A 22,311-nucleotide genomic window follows, 5' to 3' on the forward strand; every position below is an offset into this window, starting at 1 on the left:
TTAAACTCAAACACCTTCATCACTGTTACTCCTTGCATCCTCACCATTCCACTGCCCTCCCTCTCATTCACGCATAGGTATTCCGTCTTGCTCCTACTGACTTTCATTCCTCTTCTCTCCAGTGCATACCTCCACCTCTCCAGGCTCTCCTCAACCTGCATCCTACTCTCGCTACAGATCACAATGTCATCCGCAAACATCATAGCCCATGGAGACTCCTGCCTGATCACATCCATCAACCTGTCCATCATCATTGCAAACAAGAAAGAAATCATTCACCATAGAAAGAAGTAGCTAATATGATCGCTTTTTATTGACCTTGTCCCAAATATTTGTTTCTTTTGATTTGTAAACACCTCAGAATTGTATTGAAGTCTATTTTTTTGGGGGGGGGGGGGGTTATACAGCATAAGAGCACAATTATAGACAGTAAATCTTATTTAGTCTTGCATCATGTACTTGTTTGGCATTAGGGTGCCAAGCATGCCAGTCAGGTTTGGTGAGAAAATATGACATTTTGTGATGCTGTTTTATGACAGCGTAACAATCAAAGTTTATAAGTCTAAGAAAAGCAAGTAGGTCAGATTTCGTAAAACAAGGTGTGTATTTAGGTATCTTATATTAACATTTACCAAGCCAGCTTCGGCTAAATTGTTTTGGCTAGGCCTGGGGAAAGATTTGGACTGAAGGGGCATTTAGACTTTACACGCTCAGTTTTTAAGGCTACTTCAGGGTGATCTTACCTCCATCCCACAGAAAGGATTTTGTCATCTTTAAACCAGGTGACAGTGGTGTACAGGGTTGGATCTGACACAACCTTACAGTCAAAGCGAGCCGTTGAGCCCCTGATGGAGGACTGGTGCCGCGGGGCTTGCACTATACGAGTAGGCTCTATGGTGGGGTAGGAATGAAGAAAATGTGTACAAACACACACACACACACACACACACACACACACACACACACACACACACACACACACACACACACACACACACGTATATACAGACGTCCAGGAAAATCAGTGAAATGAGACACTGCCTCTGGCTCTCAAAGATGAACATGTCCTCAAAGATGTTTAGTGTCCTAGTGTTGGACCTCAGATGGGTTTTCCTTAGTTGTAACAAAGATACATAATTCAAACAAGATTGATTTACCAACACAAACCTAAGATGGAAGTAAAGGCACTTAAACCTGAAAAATGGGAGCATGTATTGACTGTCCTAGTCATTTAAAGATCACGTAGAAGAATAATGGGATCTTTAACATTTTGCTGATGAGCAGATGCCTGAAATGAATTATGTTCTTCTATAAATAAAACATGATAATATTTTGACAATCAATAGCAACTGAAAAAGATAACTAATGACAAAAAGGATAAGGCACTTTTCAACCACCACAAAAAAGGCACAGGAGATAGTGATTAGGCTCAAAATAGCACAGGCTATTTGGCACAAAACAAAGTATTGTTTCTTCATATTAATTGTGCAACCAAGAAAACATAGCTCTGATGACAGCATGTTGTTATGGATGCACTTTGAATATGAAGTCACATTACATGGTATTACAATGATGTCCTGTTGATGTGCAGGGTCACAGCCTGTGAACTATGATCTAGATCAGGGAATGACTGATATAGTCACATCATTGATACCTATCTGTTATTATTATGAAGTTGCATTAAGCTGCATAAGTTGACATCAGTTTACATTAAGTAAGGTTCTTCAGTCATGTCACGTTAAATATTAAGTAATAACAACTGGGTGATGGTGTCAAATGATGATAAAATAACAGCTTACCTCTGACCTTTAAATATCCAAAAAATTTCTGCCGTTAAGCACTTTCTGATCTCATAATTTGCAATTTAACACTGGAATGCTGCATGCAATTACACATCTTATTGAAAGTAATTACAAGCTTTTCTGTTGAGTAATGTTTCCAGTTATTGAGTCATAATGGGATGTCTTGGTCTGATGTGATACAGTATCAGGAGCACTGTTGTGATGTCTGACCTTTGACCTCCAAGCGAACCTGGTTCTCGTCTTGGCCCAGGATGTTGCTGGCCAAACAAGTGTATGTCCCTTCATCTTCAACCCGGGCCCGTTTGATCTCCAGAGTGCCATTGATGTGGGCCCGGTAGTGGCCCCCGTCCAGCCTGCTGCCCTGGCCATTCTTAAACCTACGACACATGGTCAAATTTAACTGCCACAACAAATCTGACTTTTTTTTTTTGTGGTTTTTTTTCCCCTCTTTTTCTCCCCAGTTGTACCCGGCCAATTACTCCACTCTTCCGAGCCATCCTGGTCACTGCTCCACCTCCTCTGCTGATCCGGGGAGGGCTGCAGACTACCACATGCCTCCTCCGACACATGTGACGTCGCCAGCCGCTTCTTTTCACCGGACAGGGAGGAGTTTCACCAGGGGGACATAGCGTGTGAGAGGATCAAGCTATTCCCCCCAGTTCCTCCTCCCCCCGAACAGGCACCCCAGCCAACCAGAAGGGGCGCTAGTGCTTTGACCATGACACATAGCTATATCCGACTTCCCACCCACAGACACGGCCAACTCTGTCTGTAGGGGCGCCCAACCAAGCCAGAGGTAACACGGGGATTCGAACCGGCGATCCCTGTGTTGGTAGGCAACGGAATAGACCTCCACGCTACCTGGACGCCCCAACAAATCTGACACTTCTTACAAATGGGAAAAGCAGCTGAAATAGCTTGATATTTATTCCCTTTTTTTTAAACATTAAAGCTGCTCAAGGACTTGGTATTGTGTGCCTCACGCGGTTGTGTTTCATGGAGGAATGACTTCGTTTAACGTTAGTGTTGCCTCTTGTCATAAAGATCTCGCAAAAGACCATCTGGGAGCCCGTGTATATCGTTTGAGAGGAACGAAAGATGTAGTGGTGTTTTGGGAAAACAGATGTTTCCAAGATACACAGATGAAGAAATGTGTCTTTAGCTGTGGCTATGTATCCTGTCTATGTGCTGTAAATTGTTTCATTAGATTTCATGGTGGAACCTGCAAAGCATTTGGAATCATTATATAGCAAAATCTAATCTTCTCGCTGATGGTCTAATTCGATTATGTTCATCATGTAGAAGCAACAAAGTTAATTTTATTTAATATATCTTATAAATCCATAACCTATTTCAATGCTGCATCCTTCTCTCATTCCAATGTGTGACTGTTTTTTCTTGTCTCTTCTTCTGTGTATGTGAATGGTGTGAGGTGAGTCTCCCTTGTGTGCACGTGTAGTCTGTCCTCCTGTCAGGTCTCCATGGTGACAGTTGTCGCCACCTGGACACTGCTTGTCATCATCCTCATCACATTTTTTATATATCTTTTAAATCCATATAATGTTGTTATCCTGTTTAAATATCATATTCTACTCTCACTCAGATGTGACTAGTGTTTTTTTTTCTTGTCTCTTCTCCCATGTATGTGAATGGTGTGATGTGAGTCTCCCCTGTGTGCATGTGTAGTCTGTCCTCCTGTCATGTCTACATGGTGATGGTGGCCACGTGGCTCAGGTCCTGCGCTGTTCCGGTGGCATCTGGACACTGCTTGGCATCCTCATCATAATCTTCATATTTTTATAATTCCATTATAATTCTGTTATCCTCTTTCAATGCTGTATTCTGTAAACTGTGTTTTATTCTGTAGACACAACATCCATTGCACATCTGTCCATCTTGGGAGAGACATCCCTCCTCAGTTGCTCTCCCTGAAGTTTCTTCCTATTTTTTCTCCCTGTTCAAGGTTATTTTTTAGGGAGTTGTTCCTTATCCGATGTGAGGGTCTAAGGACAGGATGTTGTGTTGCTGTAAAGCCCACTGAGGGTAATTTTTAATTTGTGATATTGGGCTACACAAAGAAAGCTTAGAAAATGAACGAAAAGAAAGAATGCCACTTTATTTTGTCATTGTATTCTTACAACAAATGTGTTCTCTGCATGTAACCCATCCTATTGTATAGGAGCAGTGGGCAGCTGCAGCGCCTGGGGACCAACTCCAGTTCTTCTTCCCATTGCCTTGGTCAGGGGCACAGACAGGAGTATTAACCCTAACATGCATGTCTTCTTGATGGTGGGAGGAAACCCACGCTGACATGGGGAGAACATGCAAACTCCACACAGAAAGGACCTGGGATGGCCTGGGGTTCGAATCCAGGACCTTCTTACTGTGAGACAACAGCTTAGCACTGTCAAGTTGACTTGACTTAAATTAAGAGTAAATAATAATCAGTGACAAACCCCCCATAGCTGCTTTATGGTTCAGTTTTAACATAAAAACACCCACTCATACTATCCTAAATACAGATGACTAGGACGGGTTTCACCGATGCTTACCAGCGTAACTCTGGTAGAGGCGAACCAAAGAAGGGGCAATCCAGGAAGGTCCTGTTATTCTCAATTACTTTGATTAGCTGGTTCCTAGGACCCAGCATCCTAGGAGGCATGTCTACAAGGAGAGAAACAGCAATAGATTAGATCTACTAACATCTTTTTTTTTTCGCTATAAAATTAAGCACAGATTTACTGAGAAACGGACACTGAATCATTACATATGGAACAACGCTGCATCGGTACTCTCCCCATATGTACACTCTCTTTGATAATAAAGATAATGAAGCTTAACATCTATCTGAATTAACCATCATCACCGCTGCAATGTGTATTTTCTCTCTCTCTGAATGATGTCTTCTCCTTTCTCTTTTTCTGTGTGAATGGCGTCATGTGAGTCTCCCTTGAGTGCATGTGCAGTCGATCCTCCTCCCAGGTCTCCGTGGTGATGGTGGTCACCACCTGGAAGCTGCTTGGCATTCCCCTCATCACATTTTCTTTTTATATATCTTATAAATCCATATAATTTTTGTTACCCTGAGTTTTTTTTTTTTTTTTTTTTTTTTTACATGGTGATGCTGGTTGCGTGGCTTGGGTCCTGGGCTGTTCCGGTGGCGTCTGAACACTGCTTGGCATCCTGCACATCATATTCTTCATAAATGTTATAGTTCCATTATAATTCTTTTATCCTCTTTCAATGTTGTATACTGTAAATTGTGTAAACACCATCCATTGCATGTTGTCCGTCTTGGGAGAGAGATCCCTCCTCTGTTGCTCTTCCTGAGGTTTCTACCTATTTTTTCTCCCTGTTCAAGGTTATTTTTTAGGGAGTTGTTCCTTATCCGATGAGAGGGTCTAAGGACAGGATGTTGTGTTGCTGTAAAGCCCACTGAGACAAAATTGTAATTGTGATATTGGGCTAAACAAATAAAATTGACTTGACTCCTCCTTACAACCACCAGCACCATTGTGGATTGGGGGGGGGGTGATTGGTTGCAGAGTAAATTAATGCATTATTTCTAATATAGTCTTCTAATTCTAACCGCAATTACAAAAATTATATTTGTATCTAAAACACAAGAATCACTCAACAATATAACACAGAATCTATTGGTACACTTTTAAAAAGAAATGTTTGACCTGACTCGCAGTCCTTTACAGGCGACCCTCTCATTCCCTGGGGAGAACGCCAACATGGCGGTGCTCAACTGGGTACTTGTGAGTATCCCCACACCCGCCTGGTGCCTGTCACCTTGGCCAACTCCGGAAAAGTAATGAGTCCAGCCCCTCTCCTGGAGTTTGGTACCAGAGTCCATGCTAGTATGTGTGCAGGTGAGCCCAACTATATCTAGTTGGTACTGCTCCACCTCCCGCACCAGCTCAGGCTCCTTCCCTGCCAGAGAGGTGACATTCCACATCCCGAGGACCAATCTGCGATGCTGGAAGTCGGCACGCCCCGGTCCCCACCTTTGCCTGCCGTCCAGCCTGCATTGTACCCTACCCCAATGCTCATCCCCACGTGTGGTGGGTCCACGGGGTAGTGGCTCTATGTTGTTTTTTCGAGCTGGGCCCGACCGGGCCCCATGGATCAAGGCATGGCCACCAGACGCTTGCCGGCGAGCTCCCTTCTCAGGTCTGGCTCCTGGAGGGGGCCCCGGTTTCCCTTTTCTGGGTGAGGTGCTGTAACTCTGCTAAGTGTAATTTCAGTGGGTTTTTCCCCCCAGCAACTCTGACTGTTGTGTGTGCTTATGCACCGAATAGCACTTTGGAATATCCGGCCTTCTTGGAGTCTCTGAGTGGTTTTCTGGATAGGGCTCGGCCTCGAGACTCTATAGATCTGCTGGGGGACTTCAACACTCACGTGAGCAATGATGGAAAAACCTGGAGGGGCATGATTGGGAGGAATGGCCTCCTCGATCTGAACCTGAGCGGTGCCTTGTTATTGGACTTCTGTGTGAGTCATGGATTGGCCATAACAAACACCATGTTCAAACATAAGGTAGTTCATAAGTGTGCTTGGTACCAGAACACCTTGGGCCAAAGATCGATGATAGACTTTGTGGTCGTATCATCAGATCTGCAGCCGTATGTTTTGGACACTCGGGTGAAGATAGGAGCAGAGCTGTCAACTGATCACCACCTTGTGCTGAGTTGGAGCAGATGACGGGGAAGGCTGCCGGACAGACCTGGCAAACCCCAACGTGTAGTGAGGGTGAACTGGGAACATCTGGCAGAGGCCCTTGTCAGTGAAGTCTTCACCTCCCACCTCCGGAAGAAGTTCTCGTGTATCCCGAAGGAGGCTGGGGACATGGCGTCTGAGTGGACCATGTTCAAAGTCTCTATTGCAGATGAGGCAGGCAGGAGCTGTGGTCATAAGGCCATCAGTGCCTGTTGAGGCGGCAACCTAAGAACCTGCTGGTGGACACCAGCAGCGAGGGAAGCCTTCAGGCGGAAGAAGGAGGCCTTTCAGACTTGATTTGTCCAGGGGTCTCCTGAAGCAGTAGACAGGTACCAGGAGGCCAGAAGGGCTGCCGCTTCGGCGGTCGCAGAAGCAAAAACTTGGGTGTGGGAGGAGTTCGGTGAGGCTATGGAGGAGGACTTTCGGTTGGCCTCAAGGATGTTCTGGCAAACCAACTGGTGACTTAGGAAGGGGAAGCAGGGCTTGACTCAGGCTGTGTTCAGCCGGGGAGGGGAACTATTGACCCGGACTGGGGATGTTGTCGAGCAGTGGAGAGAACACTTTGAGGAGCTCCTGAACCCGGCTAACATGTCCTCAGTGGAGGAGGTAGAGTCTGATGACTCAGGGGAAGCCCCACCCATACCCCTGGCAGAGGTCTCTGAGGTAGTTAAAAAGCTCCTCTGTGGCAAGGCGCCGGGTGTGGATGGGATTCACTCTGAGATGCTGAAGGCTCTGGACATTGTTGGGCTGTCTTGGTTGACATGCCTCTTCAGTGTCGTGTGGAGGTCGGGGACAGTTCCTGTGGAGTGGCAAACTGGGGTGGTGGTTCCCATATTTAAAAAGGGGGACCAGAGGGTGTGCTCTGATTATAGGGGCATCACAATGCTCAGCCTCCCTGGGAAAGTCTACTCTAGGGTGCTCGAAAGGAGGCTCCGACTGATTGTCGAACCTTGGATCCAGGAGGAACACTGCAGATTCCGTCCTGGCCGTGGAACAACTCTTTACCCTTGTGGAAGTGCTGAGGGGGGCATGGGAGTTTGACCAGCCAGTCTACATGTGTTTTGTGGACTTGGAGAAGGCTTACGAACATGAACCCTGGGGCACTCTGTGGGGGTTACTGCGGGAGTATGGGGTACCGGGGCAGTTGCTACAAGCCATCCGGTCCTTGTATAACCAAAGTGTGAGCTGTGTCCACATTCTCGGCACAAAGTCAAACATGTTTTTGGTGGGTGTGGGACTCCGCCAAGGTTGTCCCTTGTCTCCGATTCTGTTTGTGATATTCATAGACAGGATCTCAAAGCGCAGCCAAGGTGAGGAGTGTGTCCATTTTGGGAATCTCAGAATTGCATCTCTGCTCTTCACAGATGATGTGGTTTTGTTGGCTTCATCAGAACGCGACCTCCAGCGCACACTGGGGCAGTCTGCAGCTGAGTGTGAAATGGCTGGGATGATAGTCAGCACCTCCATGTCTGAGGCCATGGTTCTCTACCGGAAAATGGTGGATTGCTCCCTCCGGGTTGGGGATGAGTTGTTGTCTCAAGTGAAGGAGTTCAAGTACCTCGGGATTTTGTTCAGGAGTGAGGATAGGATGAAGTGGGAGATTGACAGGCAAATTGGTGCAGCATCAGCAGTAATGCGGACGTTGTGGTGAAGGGGGAGCTGAGCCGGAAGGCAAAGCTCTAAATTTACCAGTCAATCTTCATTCCAATCTTCACCCATGGTCATGAGCTTTGGGTAGTGACCGAAAGGGTGAGATCGCGGATACAAGTGGCTGAAATGAGTTTCCTCCGTAGGGTGTCTGGGCTCAGCCTTAGAGATAGGGTGAGGAGCTCAGACATCTGGAGGGAGTAGAGCCGCTGCTCCTTTGTATCGAAAGGAGCCAGCTGAGGTGGTTCGGGCATCTGATTAGGATGCCTCCTGGGCGCCTTCCTTTGGAGGTTTACCGGGCACAGCCAACTGGGAGGAGACCCCGGGGTAGACCCAGAACTCGCTGGGGAGACTACATGTCCAATCTGGCCTGGGAACACCTGGGGATCCCCCAGGAGCAGCTGAAGGGCATTGCTGGGGGGAGGGACGTCTGGAGTGCCCTACTTAGTTTGCTGCCACCCGTGACCCTACCCCAGGGAAGCAGCTGAAGATGAATGAATGAATGAAGGATTTGAAAAACATGCATTCATTGATTGATGTAACTCTTACAATTATGGTTGTTAATGATTGTGGACACTGAAAAAAACACAATTAAAACTTATGAATAAAAACTGCAATTTTTACTTAATTGTAACTTCCAGTAACAAGATTATTTTACAACATATGAGAGTAAAACAGTTCATGTTACCTACTAAAAATGTGTGTACATGCGTGTGTAGTGTTTCTAACTATTATAACTACCCTATGATTTGACTATAAAATATAGACCGTACTGAGAGCTGATGAGTGAATGCATATTTGAGGAATGATGCATAGTCTCTATCATATGTCTCTTCCAATGTCATGGAGTCCATCTGTTCTCTGTCAATATAATGTGTGGGGGGTTTCTATGTGAGTTTCCATAACAGAATCAGAATCCTGTTTACTGGTCATGTAGGTTTGCACTAAATGGAATTTTACTCCGGTTTCGTGGCTCTCTGTGTACTTAACATAGAATAACAACACTACAACACAACAATCTTCAGATCTATACACAAAGATTGACAGGCAAAATAAGAGGTGACAAGGTGCAATGGTGCAGAGAATATATCAGAGATGCTGAAATAAATTTTAACAGGTTACTTACATATATGCCTTACATACATACATTATGGCTATGCATCAAGGGGAACTTCCTGCACAGTCATATTACAGGTATCATTCTGATTGCATTTGCAAAGGAACATTCCCAAACCAGATAACCAGCAGAATCACATCTCACCAAGGATGTTGACGAAGGCATTAGCTAGCAGGTATCCATGCTCGTTGGAGGCATTGCACTGGTACACCGCGCTGCTTCCCATCAGCACAGAGCGGAACATAATGGTGTCACCTTGCACCTGGCGGCTGGGGTTGGGGAGAGAGTCTGGGGTACAAGAGAGGTAAAGAGAGGGAACAGGGGGAGTACATGGCAATAAGGTGATGGAGAGATGAACGGGAGGTGGGGACATAAACAGAATGGAATGAGTGAATAAGAAGTTTGGCAACAGCGATTCATTTTCTGACCCTCAAACAGTGTAATCGGGCTTTGAGAATTCAGTCCATTGGTGTATTTTTAAAGATACCATTGTCAGTGATAAGTTAGCCTATTACATTTGCCATATCTACAGGCAAAATGTGCAATTTACAGGGAGATGTCAGGGATAAATTGACATGAGCACAGTGTGGTCTATGAAGTTGTATCAATTATCTACAAAATTTCCGGTTTCTTAAAGCAAGGCAGTAAACCCCCAATCGTTACACTATAGCTCCTCAGTTTCCAGCAATAGAAGACTGTAGGTGTACACTTTAATATTCTTGTTGAGAATACTGAATTTGCATACGTGTGTAATTATGTGGGTGAGGATGGAGTGTGTGTACTACATATAGGTAGGTTAAAATCACACAATAGTAAACATACTATTAATCGGCATTCCGTTGACCAGCCATTGGATTTGAGGCTTAGGGTTACCATTGGCTCGACAAACTAGGCGCCCATTCTCATCAGGAGCCAGCACTAGATTGGTTGGCTTGTCCAGCCAATAGGGAGCCGCTGTGGAATACAGAATATAAGGTTAGGGGTAGTCAGTTCAAACACATACAGACAAATCCTAAAAAATAAAAAAATAAAATGCGCATACGCACATGCACATGCACACTCCTCACCTTTGACCTGTACAGAGATGGAGTGGCGGATGCTGCCTACATCATTATTGGCCATGCACACATATTCCCCTGCATCTTCCTCAGAAACACTGACAATCCTCAGAGTCTTGTTGTAGTTGTCATACTTGACTTTCTGTACTGGCAGCTCTCCTCCTTTCTTAAACCATATGATACTCGGGGTTGGACTACAAGAAGAGAGAAGGAGAGGGGGAGGAAATAAATATACATCAGTGTACAAGGAATAAATGAGTAAATGAGCAGCACAACATAATATATGACAGTGTGGCTATATGTGAATTGGATTGCAAGAGGGCACTGCGCATACTTGTCTACGTTTGTGTCTGCGTGTGTGTGTGTGTGTGTGTGTGTGTGTGTGTGTGTGTGTGTGTTTGTGTGTACTTACAGTCCAGCAGCGATACACTCCAGTAGTAGCTGTTCCCCTCTCAGCACCATTTTGGAGCTGCCACCCCCTGACGGAGATAGGAAAGTTGGGGTAGATGTCGCTATTTTGCGACCTAGAAATGGGAAAGAGAACAGGGTCACCAGACACAGACACAGACACACACACGCACGCATAACGTTAAGAAACTAACAGAGCTTGACTCGTCCCCTAAAGGGAAGTCTACATCCTTTTTTCATACCATTATTCTGATCGTTTGCATGCCACTTTGGTAAATTGCTCCTTAGCCAACAGAAGCTCTATCCAAGCCTTTTGGCTCTCTTTGCAGACTGATCTGAGGCCAAGGCCCCTCATAAACTGCCCCTTTGTACACCCCCCCAACATACATACACACATACACGCAGGATGTGATAAAAGGAAGAAAAAAAAAGAAAAAAAAAACAACAGCAAGAACACTGATTTCCTTTTAAGATCACCCGACATGCCAAATTACAAGGGAAGTGATGCAAAGATTGCATCAAAAAGAGCAGTTTTCCCTCCCTTTCATTTTTTTCTGTTCCCCTCTTGTAATGAGATTATTTTGATATCAAAACATGAAAAATTCAAAGTAATTCAGTTTATTCACTCAATTCTCCAGTCTAATGTAAAACATTCCCTCAGCAAAGGCATTTAGCTGGTGTTGCATCATAAACAGTTCCCCTCCCAATGCTTGGAGCATTTCCAGAACCTTCTAAGGCTTTAGGAGCTGGATTTAACACCATTAAATAAAGGGTTTTATAATCCACACATAAAGTAGAATAACTGTGAGAGAGGTGAGGACTAATGAGGATCTATAAATAACCCATTAGTAAAAGTTCACTTGTGGAATCAGGGCTGTGTTGCTATTACACAGAAAAGAAGTCAGCATTGGTTTCAAAAAGTTCATCTTTTAACCGCAACCGTACCAATAGCATCTGACTATACAATAACACCAACACAGCCACCATACTGGGATTCAGCCAAACTGCCCTTTTGCAAACAACTACGGTAGCAAGTGTAGGTAATAGTATCATGAGTAAGGTGTTGGCGTTATAAACCTGAAATACACTTTGCAGGTAAACTTGTTAGACAAACTATTCTATTTCTATATGAGCATTAGTAAAACGCTTCAGATCGTTCTTTACAAGTTTAATCCAGTTCCGATATAAATGTTGTTAATTATGGATATCAAATGGAGTTAGGTGTTCTGCAGCCTGCACTATTGTTATTGCTTTATGGGAGGTGAGGTGGGTTAACTTGGTGTTAGCCTCCATTGTGATGCAGATCTGTGTGGGATTAAAGCTCCAGTTACAATCACCAGTAGCCAGCGAATAGACAAGAGTGGGCGAGGAGGTCCTATTGTTAGTGTCAAAGGGTGAAGAGAGGGGAAAAAAAGGAGAGGGTGTTGAGGATTAGTAAAAAAAACGGCCACATAACATATGTAGACCATCGTCATGGTCGACTGCTAAGACGACGCAGCAGCCTGGAAACATGTGGCCATGGTAACATCCAGCCAATAACATTAGCTGTACCTACCCCGGGGAGGCAGTCCTTGCATCCCTGAGTGTGTGTGTGTGTGTGCGTGTGCAAGAGCAAAAGAGATGGCAATTGATAGAGTGTGGGGCAGATTATATGAACACGTGGGTTTTTCCTGTGCAGAATTACATGTGAGTGTGTGAGTTTGCATGGGAACACATAAGAACGTCACGAATAATGACAGCTGTTATGGTTCCCATCACTCCCCCGGGTTCAGGCATAAGTGTGCCTGAGTGCATATGCAGGAGGTTGTAAATCCAATTTACATAGAAACATAAGTATTAATGAACGCACCATGAAAGCAGATTGCATATTCATCTCAAGCTCTTCGATTTCTGCCACCTCTCTGCTGCAGCTTCTCCGTGTCTCAAGTCCCATTGGGGACAAGAGACAGATTTCCCTTTCTGTCATCAACAGCATCTTTCCCCAGAGGAAGAGCATGCTAGGCCAAAACAATGAGAAACAACTCTGTCCCCTGCAGCTATGGACTGATCCAACACGTATAGACATGGGGTTGGCCTTATGAATATATGAATTCAATTTTCTATATCCAATATACTTAACATCAATTTGTATGCTAATTGTTCATTTGAATGTCTGTTAGTATATAGGGTTGTTCAGTTTAGCTGATACTGATGTAAATGTGGAATGAACGCATCTATGTGCACCTCTTTCTATTTTGTGTGAATGCAGGTGCATGTGTGTTTATACGTGTTTATTCGTATGTATGCATGCGTGCCTGCTGCATTTACATCACACTTCAACCCCTCTCTTAACATGTGATGACACCATTCACCATTCCTACTTTCTATGAATGGTGAAGTCCCCTTAAAAACACTGCTGCTTTATCATAAGGGTCACCTTTGGCTCCACTCTATTTTAGCCAAACAACAAACATTCTCAACAGAGGCCACTGGAACTGCAAGGTCATGACAAATGAGACCCTGCAGTCCAGCACAGCCTTTAAAACAATCAGGCACCAATGGGGAAAATGTGTTGACCTTGTTTTTTCAACTGAAAAAACAAACTATGAATTTCTGTTGAGTGAGTTAGAAGATGTGCGTTAGGCTTGTGTTTCATAAAGATTTTTCTAAGGCCAGCTTGTGAATTGAAATATTTAGGGCTGAAAAGTTAGTTAAGGTAGCCATTTTATAATAGCGCAGAGGAGGAAGTGGAGCTTTCCTGGAAATGACTCACCACCGTAGGGGTCAGTGAAGTTGTAAGAGGAAGTGTCATTATACAGCTCCTCTGAAAACACAGGTGCATATAGTGGATCATCAGCATCATGCAGCCCCGCCCCATCACACACACACACACACACACACACACACACACACACACACACACACACACACACACACACACACACACACACAACCAAACATTACATATGATGGACCAACAGCAAAAAAAAAAAAGAAAATTTATCAAGCCAAATAAACAAGAACTTGTTTCTGTTCCTCTTTGGAGACCTTGAATACCATTAAAAGCAGTGACGACTTCATGCATGTCATGTCATCACACCGCCTGTAGATGGGGACATCTCATCAAAAATCAGTTAGACTTGTGAGCCAACACTTAACATGAGCTTAAATAAAAAAACTGTCCATGGCAATATAACGTACCAACAGCCCTTTTCCTTTTCTTGATCTGTTAACAATTGTATCTCACTACCCCCCCCCATACCACACACACACACACACACACACACACACACACACAAGCCAAGAAACATGTGAGTGTAGGTTTCCGCATACTCTAGCTTTGGTGTGTGTGTGTGTGTGTGTGTGTGTGTGCATGTGCGCGCTGACTGAAGATTAGTTGCATTGTCTACTCACTAGTCAGCACTTTGAGTGAAAAGGGATTCTTCTGTTGGATAGTGTGCGTGAAGTGGAAGCGAGCGTTGCAGCTGTAGTCATTTTGGGCATCTTTGGACAGCACATTGGAGAAGTACAGGTCACCGTTCAGCCCCATTGACACACGCTTGTCTTGGGGGATTGACGCCATGGCTGGATGGGGGGTTGGGGGTGGAAGGAGGACACAGAAAACAGTAGACAGAGAGTGTTTAGTGAAAGACAATGTGTGATTAAAGGAGAGACTAAATCAATCATAGTATATGCAGAATTTTGGGTAGTTGGCTGAATAGCTCGGGTAAAAGTTTTGTTTGGGGAGTTCTGACATATTCTAATAATACAGTGTATGACAGATGCAGGTCATCAACAAAGATTAATTGAGTCCATGTCCACTGACTAGTCCATACAAACTGATTGCCAAACTACATATATGCTTTGCATTGGATCAGTCTCTTCTAGGTTCTATAATAGATGACCTATAATTAAAGGACGGTGTTTTGCAATGCAACTAAATCCTTTCTACTTTGATATGCATGTATGCTTCTGCATGTAATGCTATCTACACCTATTGCAAACCAATCTGTCCTGGAGAAGGGTTCTCTCTTTTGCATATTTTCCTCCTGAGGTTTCTCCCATTTCTTCCTGTAAAGATTTTCCTGTGAAATTTTTCCTCATCCAAACAGAGGGGTCTTAGCCATTAGTATTCAACCGCATATGATGGATAGCCATGTGTATGAAGTTTTTTTTTTTATTATTCCAACCCAACAATTCACAAGCAGGTTGAAAATAAAATCTGCATACAGTTGGCCCTCCCACATGAATGGGTGTCATTTACTGTATCTACCCGTTTTCATTGTGGGCATACACTACCGTTCAAAAGTTTGGGATCACCCAAACAATTTCGTGTTTTCCATGAAAAGTCACACTTATTCACCACCATATGTTGTGAAATGAATAGAAAATAGAGTCAAGACATTGACAAGGTTAGAAATAATGATTTGTATTTGAAATACGATTTTTTTTACATCAAACTTTGCTTTCGTCAAAGAATCCTCCATTTGCAGCAATTACAGCATTGCAGACCTTTGGCATTCTAGCTGTTAATTTGTTGAGGTAATCTGGAGAAATTGCACCCCACGCTTCCAGAAGCAGCTCCCACAAGTTGGATTGGTTGGATGGGCACTTCTTTGAGCAGATTGAGTTTCTGGAGCATCACATTTGTGGGGTCAATTAAACGCTCAAAATGGCCAGAAAAAGAGAACTTTCATCTGAAACTCGACAGTCTATTCTTGTTCTTAGAAATGAAGGCTATTCCATGCGAGAAATTGCTAAGAAATTGAAGATTTCCTACACCGGTGTGTACTACTCCCTTCAGAGGACAGCACAAACAGGCTCTAACAGGTACTATTTAATGAAGATGCCAGTTGGGGACCTGTGAGGCGTCTGTTTCTCAAACTAGAGACTCTAATGTACTTATCTTCTTGCTCAGTTGTGCAACGCGGCCTCCCACTTCTTTTTCTACTCTGGTTAGAGCCTGTTTGTGCTGTCCTCTGAAGGGAGTAGTACACACCGGTGTAGGAAATCTTCAATTTCTTAGCAACTTCTCGCATGGAATAGCCTTCATTTCTAAGAACAAGAATAGACTGTCGAGTTTCAGATGAAAGTTCTCTTTTTCTGGCCATTTTGAGCGTTTAATTGACCCCACAAATGTGATGCTCCAGAAACTCAATCTGCTCAAAGAAGTGCCCATCCAACCAATCCAACTTGTGGGAGCTGCTTCTGGAAGCGTGGGGTGCAATTTCTCCAGATTACCTCAACAAATTAACAGCTAGAATGCCAAAGGTCTGCAATGCTGTAATTGCTGCAAATGGAGGATTCTTTGACGAAAGCAAAGTTTGATGTAAAAAAAATCTTATTTCAAATACAAATCATTATTTCTAACCTTGTCAATGTCTTGACTCTATTTTCTATTCATTTCACAACATATGGTGGTGAATAAGTGTGACTTTTCATGGAAAACACAAAATTGTTTGGGTGATCCCAAACTTTTGAACGGTAGTGTATGTCTCAGAATCAGAATCAGAAACACTTTGTCATTTAATTTCATGCACTTGCACATATGAAATGAGATTAAACATCGTTTCCCCCAGCCCACAGCAGTGCAACACAAAGACAAAAACACATCCAAAAACTACAAGAACACATATAGCCAAACTAACACATATATCTAAACCACAAAAAAAAAAATCACTGTCCAGGAGAACGAACGCCAGCCAGAATGACTGTAAGAACTGCCGGTCTGCATGGGCTAGCAGTTAGCTTCCGCATCCTGTCAGACCGCCCTCGGTGTTTCCTCTTCGAGCGCAGCTCCGGTCAGGGCCGTGATCCTTGGGCCCACAGGATACAGCAGACCAGGCTCCCCAAGCCGATCCAATGCCAGCTCTCCCAGCCTGACACCTTCGACATACCTCCCCGCACTCCACACGATGACACTAAAAACACAGTCAAGGCTAGGTGAGGCTGCCGCCAGACCGCCCTTGGTGTTATCAGAACTTCCGGTCTGCATGGGCTAGCAGTTAGCTTAGCCTGCCCCATTTTGCGTCCTGTCAGACTGCCCTCGGTGTTACCTCTTCGGGCGGAGCTCCAGGCAGGGCCGTGGTTCCTAGGCCCACAGGATGCAGCAGACCAAGCTCTCCCAGCCAATCCAGCACCAGCTCTCTCAGCCATCAAATGAAGACAAACTTAGACGCAGGCGTGGGCAAAGACACTGCATGGACGGTACTGGGTGAGGCCACCGCCAACGTGAATTCACACCACCATCGTCCCACACCGGTACTGGGTGAGGCCGCTGCAAATGTGAATTTGCGCTGCCATCTTCCCACACTGGAAGTGGAATTGTGTAAAGCCCATTGAGACAGTAACTGTGATTGAGAGCTATAGACATGAATAATCTTGACTGGATAACCAGTACTCAATGATGCTAGAAAGGCTTCATATATTCTTACATGTAACACAGTTCTACATCTATTTAATTAGCTAACACTGAAGTTAGACGTGCTAAACTAAGATATGTGTCATCCTTTATGAAGACAGTGCCAGTCACTACAGGCTAAAATTAACTCCTAAGCCACCCTCACACCCAGACAGACCATCACACGCGCTTTGCAACCGCAGCAACTGAAACTTGTCATATGCTTGTCATAATGATGCCCAAGGAGTAATGAGCAGACAGGCCAGCATTTCTCATCCAAGCGTTGGTGTGAAAATGTGTCTGTGCTGTGTGCCCTGGGGATGTACTGGTGCTGGTATGAGTGTATATGTTGAATACGTGCCCCGTGCTATGACTAGGAAAAGTTCACAAGAGGTGAGATTGACAGTTAGCTGCGTGAGTCACCTATTCAAGTAGGGCACATTAATCTAAATGGCACTTCATTGTTGGTGATGTGTCTCTGCTTCTGTTTCTGTTCCTGCCTCTGCCTTAAATATCAAAACAGGCTCGTAATTGATGTGATTTCCTTTATCCCACATGACAGGTGAACTACTTTCATATTGCAAATGGTTAGTCAGATAGTACACTAATGTTGAAGGATACATTGCCTTTCATGTTATACCTTCAAGTACAGGGTGAAAATGTATGAAGATTTAAGCTGTTTACTGATAGATTCCAGACTCGAAATGCCAAGGAATATTAGTGGCCACCCAAGCACATTTGAAGTCCCATTTTAACAAATTTGTATTTCTTTTCTATTTATTTAATTATTTTGTTCAAGAAAATGGCACCATCATCAATCAACTAAATTAAATAGGACAATGTCTACTCGCTCTACAACCCCCAGTGTTGTTCGCTCTTCTTCCACATGCCCAGCAACTGTAAGGAGATGTACACTCCTCAGAGAAACAGAAAGAGAGAGACACCTGTACGAAATCTGTGACGACTTTGCAAGCACTAATTGCTTATTATTGCCCCTGCAACTGTGCAGTGTTTTGGAATTGGTGGGACTCAGGCCAACAGCTAGCCTGTGTGAGGCTAGCTATTGCAAATCAAAAGACAAAATAATTAGATAATAATAATTAACTTAAGTTAGATTACAAAATTTCATAAAGTAAAGCACCATTTAATATCACCAATAGACTGATCTTTTGGCCTGATGGGTCTCCTCTGGCACAGACTAGGTTTGAGTTAGTCCTGGTTTCTGCCCTCTCAACTTTTTCCTACAGGCAAGTCAGATACACACATACACACACACACACATTTTTTTCACATTTGCTCTTGCTCAGCAGTAGCACATCCCACTTGTGCGGCGGACAAAAAATTAGACATTCAAAGATGAGGAGGGGAAAAGTCTGGTTGATATGGGACCACAAAGATCTGAAATCAGATCTTCAAAATGCAGAGACAGAGAAAATAATAAAACAGTATAGGGAAAAGATGCAGTCTGATTGAAAGAATTGAGCTAAAAGATCTAAAAAGGTAGAGACAGAGATGTGATGGTGGTGAAGACACTAGCTGACATTAATCAGCTGATGTTAATGGGTCCTCTACAGTATAGATGGTCTCTGACCATCCATCCATTTTGCAAGCCGCTTATCCTAATTAGGGTCACAGGACTAGGGATTCCCCCTGAAACACGGTTCTAAACGGGAACCGGTTCTAAATTAGTAAAAACCGGAGCATTTTTAAGATCCGACGTTTTCGGCTCTGCTATCGGTAGTCGGTAGGTACTCGAGAAATCATGGAGTGAGATTTATATTGTGGCAAATGTGTTTTTCGAGGAATTTAAATGTCGCGAACATAATCTTGTTTGCCGTTTTCTCCATCTCTCTGTCTCTCTCTCTTACTGCACGAGGGGCGGGGCTGTGCTGTGCTCCACACACTCACTCACACACGCACAGACAGCTCTGCTCAAGTGCTCATCATGGCGGAGAGAACTAAACGTTCAAAGGTTTGGGTATATTTTTCAAAAGTCGATGACAACAACGCTCATTGCCACAAGTGCAACAAATCATTTGCCAGTAAGGGTGGCAATACAAGCAATCTGTCGAAACATCTTTTGTCGAAATATGGTATTAATCTGCAGAAATGCGGAGTTTTCCACTGCTTTGCTCGTAGTGTTCCATCCACGTCCACTGCAGGTAAGCTTTATTAGCCATAGATACGGAGTTAACTAGGCTAATAACGAATTATTACGAATAGGCCAATAAATAAAATATAATTGTTTAGCTACAAATATATAAGCCATAGATACGGAGTTAGCTAGGCTAATAACGAATTATTACGAATAGACTAATACATAAAATATAATTGCTGAGCTAATTGTTTAGCTGCAAATATTTGAAAGATTTCACAACTTTTTGTAGATTGTCAGGCTGAGGCTGCAGCCACCATGTCCCAGCCCACCCCTCCTCCCTCTACCACCACCGGTCCCAGCCAAGCCCAAAGTCCCTTCACGCTAGCAGCTAGTGGAAGGATGACGGAAGATAGGGTGAATGAGTGTCACAGGGCTGTGACCCAGTTTGTTGTCAAAGGCCTGCACCCCTTCTCTACAGTGGAGTCCAAGGGCTTTAGGTAACAACTAATCAGTGAGTGTATATTGAGTTTTTTTTTAATACATAGTTGTCAAAAAGGGGAGCAGCTTTGTTATAAGTTATTGAAGCAGCTATTCCCACCACTCCACACAAATTTACAATAATTCAGTCTTTTCTTTACTTTAGGGAGATGACCAATGCTCTCAACTGCAAATATACCCCTCCCTGCAGGAATGTCCTCAGTAACACACTGATTCCTGCCTGGTATAATGTTGAAAAGGCCAATGTTATCGCAGAGCTTAAAGATGTGCCAAAGTTAGCCATTACAACTGATGGGTGGACCAGCTTAACTCAGGACCACTACCTCACGGTTACAGCACATTACACAAGCCAAGGCAGTGTGAAACAAAAGGTGCTTAAAACCAGAGCTGTTTACCAGGCACAAACGGGAGATGTAGTGGCAGAGGAGATCACAGAAATTCTTGAAGAATTTAGCATAGAAGTTGGCAAGATTGTAGCAGTGACAGTCGACAATGCTGCTAATATGGATGTTGCCATAAGGAAACTCCATGTCCTGAAAATCGGATGCTTTGCTCACACACTGAACATAGCAGCGCACAAAATCTATCAGATCAGTGCCATTGACAGGTGGGCAGGAAGAATCAGGGCAGTGATTGTCTGGATGATGAGGTCATCCATGGCTAAAACAGTCCTGAAAGAAAAGCAGCAGCTCCTAGGTAAGAAGCCAGTTCAACCTATTAAAGCATTTTTTTAAATTCCCAATCAAATTTTAATTAATTTAATTATATATTCAAGTGTGCTGTGATGAAAATTTTGTTTGTTTCAGACCTTCCCCAACACACAATGATCCTTGATGTGAAAACAAGGTGGAATTCTCTCTTCCTTATGGTAGAAAGATTCATGGAGCAATACCCAGCAATCCAAGCTGAATCCATGGACCCACGACTCAGGAAACAGATGGAAAAGGAAAAAATTGGGCCAGCTGAAAGATGAGGATTTCCAGAAGGCTGAGGAGTTTGTACAACTCAAGCGTGTCATGTACACATCCACCCTGTGCATCTCCAGTGAACAAACTCCCACCTGTGGCAAAATCCTCCCGATCCTCAGGAAACTTGAAGACCATTTCACAGTGCAGGAGGAAGACACACTGTTTGTGTCAAGCATTAAAGAGAAGGTTTGGGGGAATCTCTCTGGACGTTACCAGGAAGACACCATCCAGGCCTTCCTACTCGAGGCGACAGCGATGGACCCCAGGTTCAAAGGGAAGATGGAGAGTGATGCCACCTGGGACCGGTTGAGGGAGGCAGCTGTAGCAAAGGAGGAGGGCCACACAGAGGAGCAGGGCCACACAGAGGAGTAGGGCCACACAGACACAGACCAGCAGCAACAGGAGTCAGAAGAAGAAGGAAAGGAGGAGACAGCCACTCCACTCTACAAACCAAGGAATGCCTTGGAGGAGCTGTTTGCTGATGAAGACATGGAGCTGTGGACCACCATGCGGCAGAACACCTTGTCCGTCAGTGAACGAGTTGATCACGAACTCCAACTCTACAAAGGCCTGCCTTCCATCCCCATGTCAGAATCCCCTGCTTTGTGGTGGTGGGAAAAGAGAGGTACTCTGCCCCTGCTGACACAGCTTGCAACCACCTACCTCTGTGCCCAAGCCTCCTCCACCACCAGTGAGAGGGTCTTCTCTACAGCCGGGGACACTATAAGTCAGGAGAGATCACGACTCCTGCCGGAGAAGGCAGATATGTTGATTTTTCTGCAGAAGAACTGTTAGGATAATGTTCTAGGTTCTTGTTTGTTTGAACTTCCGTTAGCCTTTTGCTGAAAAAATTTATTTTTAATATATATATATTTTTTTTCTTTATCTTTATCTACTTTTATTTTTTTTATCTTATTTGTTGTTGTTGAATGTTGATTATAAAGTCTATAATTCAGACGCATTTAAAACATTGCTGCTGCTGTTGCTGCTGAATAAATCATATTTGTTTATATCTATATAAAGTTATACAATAGAATAATAAAGCAATGTCGATTCTGTTCTTAATTAAGTGTCTTTTTTTCTTGCATAATAATCAAAAAGAACCGATAAGAGTATCGATAAAGTACCGAACCGATAAGCAGTATCGATAAGAGTAGTAGCATTGATAAATTCCTAACGATACCCATCCCTACACAGGACGCTGTAGCCTATCCCAGCAATCATTGGGTGGAAGGCGGGGAAACACCCTGGACAAGTCGCCAGTCCATCTCAGGGCAGACACATTCACAACTAGGGACAATTTTTTTTTTTTTTTTTTAGTATGGCCGATTCTCCTGACCTACATGTCTTTGAACTGTGGGAGGAAACCAGAGGACCCGCAAGAAACCCACGCAGACACGGGGAGAACATGAAAACTCCACACAGAGGATGATCTGAGATGCCCCCCAAGGTTAGACAACCCCGGGATTTGAACCCAGGACTGTCTTGTTATGAGGCAACAGCGCTTACCACTGGGCCACCGTGCCACCTTTGGTGTAACATTCATTCATTCATTATCCAAACTGCTTATCCTGCTCTCAGGGTCACAGGGATGCTGGAGTCTATCCCAGC

At 44.1% G+C, this 22,311-nt stretch overlaps 1 protein-coding gene across 1 annotated transcript in view; it reads right to left on the minus strand.

The window, feature by feature from the left end:
• The window catches only part of nfasca (neurofascin homolog (chicken) a), a 136,584-nt gene that overhangs the window by 37,057 nt on the left and 77,216 nt on the right, over positions 1-22,311 (minus strand). The window contains exons 8-16 of the mRNA XM_056274992.1: positions 14,151-14,321; positions 13,510-13,560; positions 10,762-10,873; positions 10,359-10,543; positions 10,114-10,245; positions 9,436-9,579; positions 4,355-4,466; positions 2,013-2,179; positions 744-891 (exon numbers count right to left, since the gene is read on the minus strand). Of these exons, the coding sequence (XP_056130967.1) occupies positions 744-891; positions 2,013-2,179; positions 4,355-4,466; positions 9,436-9,579; positions 10,114-10,245; positions 10,359-10,543; positions 10,762-10,873; positions 13,510-13,560; positions 14,151-14,321 (1,222 nt within the window). The remainder of the gene's footprint in view (positions 1-743; positions 892-2,012; positions 2,180-4,354; positions 4,467-9,435; positions 9,580-10,113; positions 10,246-10,358; positions 10,544-10,761; positions 10,874-13,509; positions 13,561-14,150; positions 14,322-22,311) is intronic.

The sequence above is a fragment of the Lampris incognitus genome, chromosome 2, assembly GCF_029633865.1.
Source record: "Lampris incognitus isolate fLamInc1 chromosome 2, fLamInc1.hap2, whole genome shotgun sequence".
Classification (NCBI taxonomy): Eukaryota; Metazoa; Chordata; class Actinopteri; order Lampriformes; family Lampridae; genus Lampris; species Lampris incognitus.